Source organism: Anas platyrhynchos, chromosome W (assembly GCF_047663525.1).
Source record: "Anas platyrhynchos isolate ZD024472 breed Pekin duck chromosome W, IASCAAS_PekinDuck_T2T, whole genome shotgun sequence".
Lineage (NCBI taxonomy): Eukaryota > Metazoa > Chordata > Aves > Anseriformes > Anatidae > Anas > Anas platyrhynchos.
The window spans coordinates 9,255,341-9,266,907 of NC_092620.1; the positions used below are offsets into that span (position 1 = coordinate 9,255,341).

An 11,567-nucleotide genomic window follows, 5' to 3' on the forward strand; every position below is an offset into this window, starting at 1 on the left:
CTCTCACTCCCCCTCCTTAGATGAGGAGGGGAAGAAGTAAAGTAAAGAACAACTCGTGGGTTGAGATAAGGATAATTTAATTAAAGGAAAAAAAAAAAAGATTTATTAAGGTAAGTTTATTATTAACTAAACAATTTAACTAAAGGGAAAGAAAAAAAAAAAGGAAAGGGGAAAAGACAGGGAGAAAGGGAAAAAAAATAATAATAAAGGCTATGTGGAAATGCAGAGGAAATAAATTACTCTCTACTTCCCACAAATGAGCGATGATTGACCATGTCCTTGAAGCATAGCCTGAATGCACATAGCCGGTGTTTGGGAGGAGGACCGACGTTTTCACAATGAGAGCCCACCCCTCCCCTCTTCTTCCTTTTTCCACCTTTTATTGCTGAGTGTGACATCATATGGTATGGAATACCCCTTTGGTTGGTTTAGGTCAGCTGCCCTGGTGATGTTTTTTTCCTCACTTTTTGCCCACCCCCTAGAAGGGTTAGAGAGAGTCCCGATGCTGTGCCAGCACTGCTCAGCAGTAGGCACAACATTGGTGTGATACCAGTGCTGTTCCAGCTACAAGTGCAGAGCACAGCACTGTATGGGCTGCTGCAGGGAAAGTTAACATCCCAGCCAGACCCAGTACATACAACAAGTGATATAATGTGGGAAAGAAGTAAGGCGGTAATCCTCCATCCATAAACCAGTGTTCTGGATGAGCTGCTGTATGAGACCATTTAATAGGGTCTATGTCCTTGAGCAATTCATGAAGTCTAAATAAGGGGATGTTTGAACTTAATTAATCCTTTGAGAAGCTATTTTCAGTAGGTGGCATATTTCTGAATGATAGAAATGATAGAAACATAGAATCATAAAGGTTGGAAAAGACAGAATCACACAGAATCACAGAATCACAGAATCACAGAATCACAGAATCACAGAATCACAGAATCACAGAATCACAGAATTGTCTAGGTTGGAAGAGACCTCAAGATCATCGAGTCCAACCTCTGACCTAACACTAACAAGTCCTCCACTAAAACATATCGCTAAGTTCAACATCTAAACATCTTTTAAAGACCTCCAGGGATGGTGACTCCACCACTTCCCTGGGCAGCCCATTCCAATGCCTAACAACCCTCTCAGTAAAGAAGTTCTTCCTAATATCCAACCTAAAACTCCCCTTGTGCAACTTTAGCTCGTTCCCCCTCGTCCTGTCACCAGGCACATGGGAGAACAGACCAAACCCCACCTCACTACAGCCTCCTTTAATGTACTTATAAAGAGCGATAAGGTTGCCCCTGAGCCTTCTCTTCTCCAGGCTGAACAAACCCAGCTCCCTCAGCTGCTCCTCGTAGGACTTGTTCTCCAGACCTCTCACCAGCTTCGTCGCCCTTCTCTAGACTCGCTCAAGCACAAGATGTCCTTCTTGTAGCGAGGGGCCCAAAAGTGAACACAGTACTTGAGGTGCGGCCTCAACAGAGCCGAGTACAGGGGGACAATCACTTCCCTAGCCCTGCTGGTCACACTGCTTCTTATGCAAGCCAGGATGCTGTTGGCCTTCTTGGCCACCTGAGCACACTGCTGGCTCATATTCAGCCGACTATCAACCAATACTCCCAGGTCCTTCTCCACCAGGCAGCTTTCCAACCACTCATCTCCCAGCCTGTAGCTCTGCTTGGGGTTGTTGAGCCCCAGGTGCAGGACCTGGCACTTGGCCTTGTTGAACTTCATACAGCTGACCTCAGCCCATCGGTCCAGCCTATCCAGATCCTCCTGCAGAGCCTTCCTACCCTCGAGCAGATCGACACACGCACCTAACTTGGTGTCATCTGCAAACTTACTGAGGGTGCACTCGATCCCCTCATCCAGATCATCGATAAAGATATTAAAGAGGACCGGCCCCAGTACCGAGCCCTGGGGAACGCCACTAGTGACTGGCCTCCAACTGGATTTGACTCCATTCACCACAACTTTTTGGGCCCTCCAGGATCATCTGGTCCAACCATCCTCCTAACACCAATATCAGCCACTAAACCATGTCCCTGTGCACCAGGTCTAACCTTTCTTTAAACACCCCCCAGGACGGTGAATCCACCACCTCCCTGAGCAACCCCTTCCAATGCCTGACTGCTCTCTCTAAGAAGAAATGTCTCCTAATTTCCAACCTAAACCTCCCCTGGTGCAGCTTTAGGCCATTCCCTCTAGTCCTGTCACTGGTTATCTGTGAGAAGAGGCTGACCCCCAGCTCCCCACAACATCCTTTCAGGTGACTGTAGAGAGCAAATAAGGTCTCCCCTGAGCCTCCTCTTCTCCAGACTAAATAACCCCAGCTCCCTCAGCCACTCCTCCTAAGACTTGTGTTCCAGGCCCTTCACCAGCTTTGTAGACCTTCTCTGGACACGCTCCAGGGCCTCAATGTCTTTCTTGTAGTGAGGGGCCCAAAAGTGAACACAGTACTTGAGGTGCAGCCTCACCAGAGCAGAGTACAGGGGGACGATTGCCTCCCTGGTCCTGCTGGCTCCACTATTCCTGATATAAGCCAGGATGCTGTTGGCCTTCTTGACCACCTGGGCACAATGCCTGCTCATGTTCGGGTGAGTGTTGACCAACACCCCCAGATCCTTTTCCTCTGCACAGCTTTCCAGCCACTCTGCCCCAAGCCTGTAGCATTGCATGGGATTGTTGTGACCAAAGTGCGGGACCCAGAACTTATCCATGTTGAACCTCATCCCATTGGCCCTTGCCTATCAATCCAGCCTGTCCAGGTCCCTCTGCAGGGCCTTCCTACCCTCCTCTGGCATATCGACACTTCTCCCCAACTTGGTGTCATCTGCAGATTCACTGAGGATGCACTCAATTCCCTGGTCCAAATCATCAATAATGATACTAAAGAGTATGGGCCACAACACTGACCCCTGGAGAACACCACTTGTGACCAGTCGCAGCTGGATTTCGCTCCATTCCCAGGTCACATGTCTCTGTTTCCACCGTCTGTGCATTTCCTTCTTTTGCCTAAGTTTGACCAGAAGATCCTTGTTCATCCTTTGGCTAAGTCCCAAATAGGGTTATAATCAAAGTTTACAATTTATTAAATGAATATAAGCAAACAGTGCTGGGTGCACCGGGAGTCTCTGAGTTATTATAATTAGTTTCCGGAATCCGAACCCTCCCACTGGCGCATGCGTATCAGTCTCCGGTGGTCCCTCTGGGGGTCTCTCGTGCTGAAGGCCCATAGTCTTCCTCCCAGGCTTTTTTTCTTGTCCTTCTCCTTTGTCCAACTTGGCCGGATGTCAGAGACTTGTGCAGCGTCCCCTGCAAGCTTTGTCTTTTAGTCGTCCTTCAGCTTTCCCCTTCTCCTTAAACTCTTGGCCAGATATCAGAAACTTGCATAGTGTCCCCTGCAATAGTCATAATAGTTAGCAGTTATTCTGAAACCCCTTTGTTCTCTTATCCCCTATTGACACAAATTGCTGGACTATTCCTTTGCAAGATACACAAATTATATACATTAACCACTCTGTTTTTCTTAGACTTGTGGTTATACAAGGGTATGTAAGACAGAAGGTCACATTCATCATACCATGCGTCCCTAGCATTGTTCCATATAGACACGAATCAGATGAACACATTTCACACATGCCAGTTTCCTGCCTTCCCTGCTTGATTTATTGTGTATAGGAGTGGAGAGCTCTTGTGCTCTAAGGAAAATATCCAGTTGCCTGAGAGCTGCCTGAGAGTTTCCAGCCCTTATCAGCTCCTCTGTCTCTAAGTACAATGTCGCATGGTATCTCATCCACTAATTCTTTGAACTGCTTGAAGTTCGCTCTTTGGAAGTTTAGGGTCCTGAATTTGCTCCTGGCCAGGCCCATGTTCCTCAAGATCAAAAACTCAACCAGGGTATGGTCACTGAAACCCAGGCTTCCTCAAATCTTAACCTATTTAATGAGCACTTTTGCCCTGGTGACCACCAGGTCCTATAATGCTGAACACTACTCTCTGGACCCAGACGTTCAGCCAGCTTTTAACACAGCAAAGAGTGTACCTGTCCAAGCCATGGCTTCCACTTTTTCCAGGAGAATACCATGGGAGACCATGCCAAAGGCTTTGATGAAGTCTAGGTAGACTATATCAACAGCCTTTCCCTCATCCACCAGGTGGGTCACCCAATCATAGAAGGAGATGAGGTTGGTCAGGAAGGACTTGCCTTTCATGAAGCCATGCTGGCTGGGCCTGATCCCCTGGTTGTCCCGCATATGCTGCGTGATTGCACTCAACATGACCCGGTCCATAACCTTTCCTGGAACCGAGGCCAGGCTGACAGACCTGTAGTTCCCCGGATCCTCCTTACAACCCTTCTTATAGATGCGTGTCACATCAGCAAGTCTCCAGTCATCTGGAACCTCTCCAGATGTCCATGACCGCTGATAGATGATGGAAAGCGGTCCAACAATCACATCCGCCAACTGATTCAGCACCATGGTGGATCCCATCTGGCCCCATGGACTTGTGACAGTATAGGTGGAGCAGCAGGTCTCTGTTTCCACTTGAATCGTGGGGGGTTTCTTCTGCTCCCCGTCCCAGACTTCCAGGTCAGGAGGCTGAGTACCCCAAGGATAACTGGTCTGACTAGTAAAGACATATGTACAGAAGGCATTGAGAACCTCAGCCTTTTCCTTATCCTCAGTAGTCATGCTCCCTCTTGTGCCCAGTAAAGGATGGAGATTCACCGTGGCTCTCCTCTTGCCATTAATATATTTATAAAAGCATTTTTCATTACCCTTAACCATAGTGGCCAGGTTGAGCTCATGCTGGGCTTTGACCTTCCTGACTTTTTCTCTGCATATGCTCTCAACTTCTTTGTATTCCCCCTGAGTTGCATGTCCCCTCTTCCACTGGACATAAACTCTCTTTTCCTCCCGGAGACTCAGCAAAAGTTCGCTGTTCAGCCACAGCAGTCTTCTTCCCTGCCAGCTCATCTTACGGTACACGGAGACAGCCCGCTCCTGCACCTTTAAGACTTCCATCTGGAGGAGCATCCAGACTTCCTGGACCCCTCTGCCTTTCAAGACTGACTCCTGAGGGACCTTCCCTACCGGTGTCCTGAACAATTCAAAGTCTGCCCTCCGGAACTCCAAGGTAGCTGTTATACTGACTCCCCTACTGACTTCGCTAAGAATAGAGAATTCTACCATTTTGTGGTCACTGTCTGTGCCCAAGACAGCTTCTGACCATCACGTCTCTCACCAGTCCTTCTCCAATTGTGAACAGCAGGTCTAGTGGAACACCCCCCCTCCGAGTAGTCTCACTAACCAGCTAATTCAGGAAGCTATTTTCCACACACTCCGGGAACCTCCTCCAGGACTGCTTCCTCAGGGCTGTGTTGTATTTCCAGCATATGCCTGGGAAGTTAAAGTCCCCCACGAAAACAAGCGCTGCTGACTGAGCGACTTCCACCAGCTGCTTGTAGAACACCTCTTCATCCTGGTTTCCTTCTCTTCATCCTGGTTTGGCGGTCTATAACAGACCCCCACCAGGATGTCCACCTTGGTGGCCATCCCCCTGATCCTTACCCATAGGGACTTAATCTTATAATTCCCAGCCCTGAGCTCTACAACGTCAAAACACTCTCTAATATAGAGAGCCATGCCACCTCCCCTTTGTTGCCCGTCCCTTCTGAAGAGCTTATATCCATCCATTGCAGCACTCCAGTCGCAGGAATGGTCCCACCACATTTCAGTGATGGAAACTAAGTTGTAGTTTCCTGGCCACACAATGGCTTCCAGCTCCTCCTGTTTGTTGCCCATGCTGCATGCATTAGTGTAGATGCACTTCAGTTGCGCCATTGCCCTCACCCCCAACCCTGGGACTGCTCCTCCAGGCTCATCTCTAGTGAGCCTCATTTCATCCCCATCCCCCTTCACACCTAGTTTAAAGCCCTCTCAATGAGCCCTGCCAGCTCCTGGCCTAGTATCCCTTTCCCCCTTTGAGACATGTGGGACCCATCTGCAGCGTACAGGCCAGGTACCAAGTAAACCACCCCATGGTCAAAAAAAAAAAAACAACACAAAATTCCTGCAGTGGCACCAGCCTCTCAGCCATGTATTGATCAGCTGTGCTTTCCAGGTCCCCTCACTATCCCTCTTTGCCACTGAAGAGATAGAGGAAAATACCACTTGTGCTCCCACTCCATCCACTAACTGCCCCAATCCCCTGAAGTTCCTTTTGATAGCCTTCAGGCTTCTTTCAGCAATTTCTTTGTTGCCAGCCTGAATTATCACTAAGGGATAATATTTGGAGGGGCAAACCATGCCAGGAAGTTTCCTGCTAACTTCTCTGACCTGGGCCACAGGGAGGCAGCAGACTTCCCTATGGGTAGGGTCTGGCCAACAGATGGGGTTCTCTGTTCCCCTCAGAAAGGAGTCACCTACAACAATTACCCTTCTTTCCTTCTTGATGGAGAAAGTCTTGAGGCGTGGAGTCGACTTCCTTGCCCTAGACAACCTCCTGGGTGGACCTTCCCCCATATCCTCACCTACCCATCCCTCAAGCTCCAGAGCCACAAAGCTATTGTGTAAGGGCACCTGGGAAGGCAAGGTGGGTACAGAGGGGGCTCGCCTGAAATGCCAAGCAGGGACCTGTTTCCATTCCTCTCCATCTCTTAGGTCCCCTCCCTCTGCCCGTCAATGACAGGGAAGGGGGTCCACAACTATTTAGGGTGTATCACCCCCATGCCTTTCTCTCAGGTATGTCAGGGAGTTATTCCACCAGTCTAAATCCTGCTTACTCTTCCTGTTGGTCCTCAGTCTCCCCACCTCCTCCTTGAGCTCTGCCACCAGGCTGATCAGATCCTCCACCTGCTCACACCTCATGCAGGTAGTATCTTTGCCACCCTCCATTGGTAGCAACAGGCTCAGGCACTCCCTACAACTGGAGACCTGAAGAGCCGCATCACTGGAAAGGCAGTTAGTCTCAGTTGCCAGAGTCTTTTTGGCGAGAGCTTTCTGTCTGGAGGACACCACGTCTGGATTTACCATCTGGGAGGCAGCCAATAGGTCAGCCTGTTTCCTGAGTGGAGAGGGATACTCCACCCGCCCTACCTGTACAAACTGACCCGCCACCTCCTGGTCCCTGTGTTCCTGGTTTCTTGCGCTCCCCAGGGGCTGCCTTTGTACAACAGAGGGGGGCACTTCTGGCTCCATTCAAGTCTCATCAGTTGCCCTCGTGAGGGCTGCCGGGTCCTGGCTGCTTCCTCTTCTGCCTCAAGTGGCCTCGAAGCAGGAAACCCCATGCACGCTGCAATTCCTCGAAGAGCGTGGGATCACCAATTGCCTGGGCGAGTGACTGTATAATGGTGGCTACACCTGATTTAAATGGCCCGCCACCGCATAAGTAATAATTTACCTGAGTAAGTATATCAAATGCATTGTTCACTGACTAAATTTTATCCCTGTATCAAGGATTTTGTCCTTCATATAAATTACTGAAAAAAATTGAGGAAACAATAGTACACGTTCAATCCTAATAACAATTTGGGTTCTGGTTTTGGCTTTGTGGAAACCTTAAAGAGTCACAAATTGTTTAAAAAACAGAACTAGTACATGAACATCAGCAGGATTTTAGACTACTTTCTGTTTCTAGACTGCACGTTAACATGTTATGTATTTTCTCTGAAGGAAGTAGAAATTCGAAACAAAGACCTGGAAGGCCAGCTCTCTGATCTAGAGCAACGTCTGGAGAAAAGTCAGAATGAGCAAGAAGCTTTTCACAATAACTTGAAGACACTTTTAGAAAATCTTGATGGAAAAATATTTGAACTGACCGAGTTACGAGATAACTTGGCCAAGCTAATAGAATGCAGCTAAAGAAAATGGGATTTCAGTGCCAATCAGCTTAAAGATGCACTATCTCTCTTTGTAGGACTGTCTTGAGCTCTGCATCTAATTTTGTGCAACTTTGAAAATGCTTTCCTGAGAGGGCTTATTTTAAATTTGAGTCATACTTCAATGTAAAATTTAGAACTCATCTTGAAGCTAGCTGAAGAAAAAAACACACACAAAAAAACCAAAAACAACTTGAATTACAAATTACCTCCTTGTACATTATTGGACATAGATAACTTGAAAGATATTAACAGTAATTGAATGCAATCCTTTTCTAATTATCAGTGATGGAAGTAGTAGTGGCCCAAGTTACATCCTCTTTTTGTAATAGACACAATATAGGTTATCTGCTGTTTTATTTATTCAAGATATTTAATTTGTTCAACAACTTAGTGCTGATGGCCCTGTATTTTGTTGTTCTTAATTTCTCAGGATATTTTACACTGTGGAGAAGCAGTGCCATTACTAATTTATTCTTCCCAGGTGTGACAGTTGCATCTTTAATTGAAATAAAGTTCTTCCTTTTGGGGTTTTTGGTTGGTTGGTTGTTTTATATATATACTGGAAATACTGTATTATACTGTATTTCTTTATGGAGCTTACTCTGATGTTCTACAATACTGACCAATGTAAGTTTTACTTTTTCATATGAATTCTATGTAATTACAATGCAATATTTCCACTTAAATATGTTTTGAAACCAACCAATGATATCAGGTGAGTCCCTCAGGAAAAAAAAAAAAAAAAAAAGAGAGAGAGAATTTGACATGCACAAATAACAAGAAATGGCCAGTACATATATCAAATATATATGTTCAATTAACTGTTAACCTGTTCTGCAGGAGACTTTTTCAGAATGCCACATGAATTTCTGGTATTGTGACTAATGGCTTATGGGGAACACTTTATTATAGACTGCATTAAGGGCTTAGAGCTATTGAAAGGGATTGCTCATACATTGAACCCAGCCAAGAAAGCTGTTTCTAGAAGTTTTGTTGTCATAGCAATTTGAAATGGAGACATTTACTCTTTTATGAATCTTCATATCACATCTTTATTGTTACTACACCAGGCAATATTCTGAATTGTTAACTAAATGTTTAAAAACAGGAAATGGAATTAAATTATATTCAGTGAACAGGTTTTAAAGATGTTTTCATGTAATTTTAACACTTTGGGCAAAAACACCTTTCTTTATATAATAGATTTATTAAAAAAGGAAACAACACAGAAAGCTCTGAAAGGTAAGCCAAGTGTCATGTGTCTTGCAACAAAGTACGTTCTTGCCATAAATTGCTTGTAATGTTGAAGAGGGCTTTTTAAAAATGTATGGATGAATGTCAGAGTTCAGAGCCAAAAGATGCACTGACCTTTGTTTGTTCCCCAAATTTGATTTTTAAACATGAAATCTAGCTGCTTATTAAATTTGTACAACACAATTTTGTCATCTTAGAGAATGTTATATAGAACTAGAAAAGTTTGTTTTTATGTGGGTACTGTATATATATACATCATATAATATACATGGGTTTTCATTTATATCAGAAATACATTATTTATTTCCAAAATACTGTGTTTTTTCTTTACCAGTGATTTACCAAGTGTCTCCTGACTAATCAGGAAAGTGGTTCAGGTCAAATGCTAAAACATCATGTATTATACTGTATTTAATGTACACAATGTTTAGGTTTTCTCCATATTTTAGGGTATTTTCTCATATATTTTATTTATTAAAGGGGTGGGGGGACCTTGGTTCAGCATGCTACTGGGTGAAAACTTTGTGGTGAGCTATATGTTTTTCATTCAGTGGCTTTTAAACAGTAATGTGTATATCTACATGAGGTCCAGATAAGCAAATATCACCATGTTTTAATTTACCTGTGGATATTTGGGCCTGATTCTCCTGTCACTTGCACTGCTTCAAACCGTATGTGTCCCTGATGGGATCAGCAACATTCATTTGTGGAAGTACAAGGAGAATCTGGCCCATTATGCTCAATGGACAGAATAAGGATGAAGAAAGAATACAAACAATAGAAAGTTGATAATGGAATAAATGTAATATTATTTTTAATTATATTATTATTGACATTTTAAAAGATATTATGTCATTCACATGTGGGGAAATAGTGGACAGAAATATTTCCACTTAAATTTTGTGAATGTGTGGTAGATGAGTATTTCTATGTATACGTGTACACACGTATATACAGAATATGGAATAATTAGATGTGCACAATTTTAATATTTTCCTATTTAAATTAAATTTTAAACTGGAAATTGATATTTGAGAATTTCTTTTCTCATGCAGTAGATATGCTTCATTACTTTTTTTTTTTTTTTTTTAATACAATTACTGAGGGCTGCACCTTTGAACTCCCATACAGTTGCCTAACATAAATATGGAATAAGGGGGACATACATACACATATAAATAAAATCCTATTGCTAAGAATATTTTTAATGCTTATTTGCAGTAAATGTGTGTTTAAAAACTACAACCTAAAGTTCATACTTGGGTGGTTATACCTACTGTAGCCTCTCCACTTCTGTTTTAAGGTGATAGTTTGCCTGTTTGAAACACACTTTTCCCAGAGACAGGTATTATGCATTGTATCTATCTTTGATGAAATTATGAGAAACTATTTTATGTATACCATAAAATTCTGTTGAGTGCTATAACTTGAAAACATGAACATGAACTTACACTGGAGAGAGGTAAGCAGTCGCATTGCATATAACTTGTTATATGGCAACAACAGTCTTGTCTAAAAAAATAAAAATAAATTAAAAAAATGATTACAAAAAAAAAAACAACTAACAGAAATACCTAACAAAACCAGAAGAAAAATAAAAAATAGGACTTTTATTTTGAAACACACTTGCTGATCTCTGGAGAAAGTATTTTTTTTTTTTTTAATTTTTTTCAAGTACGTGCAAGTGATAGCAGCTGCTACCTTAATCTCTCAGGTGCTACTGGATTTTACGTTAGCATGTTATGTTGTGAAATTCTGACTTTGACATTAAAGATTTTTGTAAGTATATTCCCATCTAGATAGTTCGTTTTTGAATTGTCTTGTTCATAGTCCATATGCCTCAATGATCTAGAAATTGTATCTTTCCATGTGAACAAACTAAAACGTGTGAATTAATGTCTGTTACAGACTGGGAAATTCTTTTCCTGGCTAATATATCCAAGAAAAAAGAGAACAAAATGAACTGATAATGCAGAAATACTGTTATAAGGTCTCTTTGAAAATACATTTTCAAATAAAATAAATAAAGGGCTAAAAAAGATGTAACACAAATAAGTATCATTTAATACTATAAGTGGAATTCCCAAGATAACTTCTTTAAAGAAAACCCTGCAAGAACAAATAACTCCTCAATTATAGATGGATATTTTAGGATGTGTCTTTTCAGTTGTCGTTTGTGGAAGATTTATGATTTCTGTTCATTTTTCTACTAGTTAGGCTCTAACTCCAGGTTTATCTTCAATAAAGGGCTAAACCTTACCTCATTTTATCATCTTTTTTATTCTCTGTTCAAGTAACTACTGAAACAGCACTATATGAACACTGCATTAATTAGGACATTTGTTTCAAAGGCAAAAATCAAAGTATTTTTTCTGAAATATCGCATGGAAAGAGGAATGGAAAAAGGTTGCAGACCTTAATTCAGCAGAACTGTGGCTGT

The 11,567-nt window shown here is 43.1% G+C and overlaps 1 protein-coding gene across 1 annotated transcript in view; it reads left to right on the forward strand.

The window, feature by feature from the left end:
• LOC113841684 (homer protein homolog 1) overlaps nt 1-11,118 on the forward strand; it is a 266,367-nt gene extending 255,249 nt beyond the window's left edge. Inside the window, exon 9 of the mRNA XM_038169480.2 lies at nt 7,665-11,118. Within this exon, the coding sequence (XP_038025408.1) occupies nt 7,665-7,853 (189 nt within the window). The 3' untranslated portion in view covers nt 7,854-11,118. The remainder of the gene's footprint in view (nt 1-7,664) is intronic.
• Nucleotides 11,119-11,567: the final 449 nt, after the last annotated feature.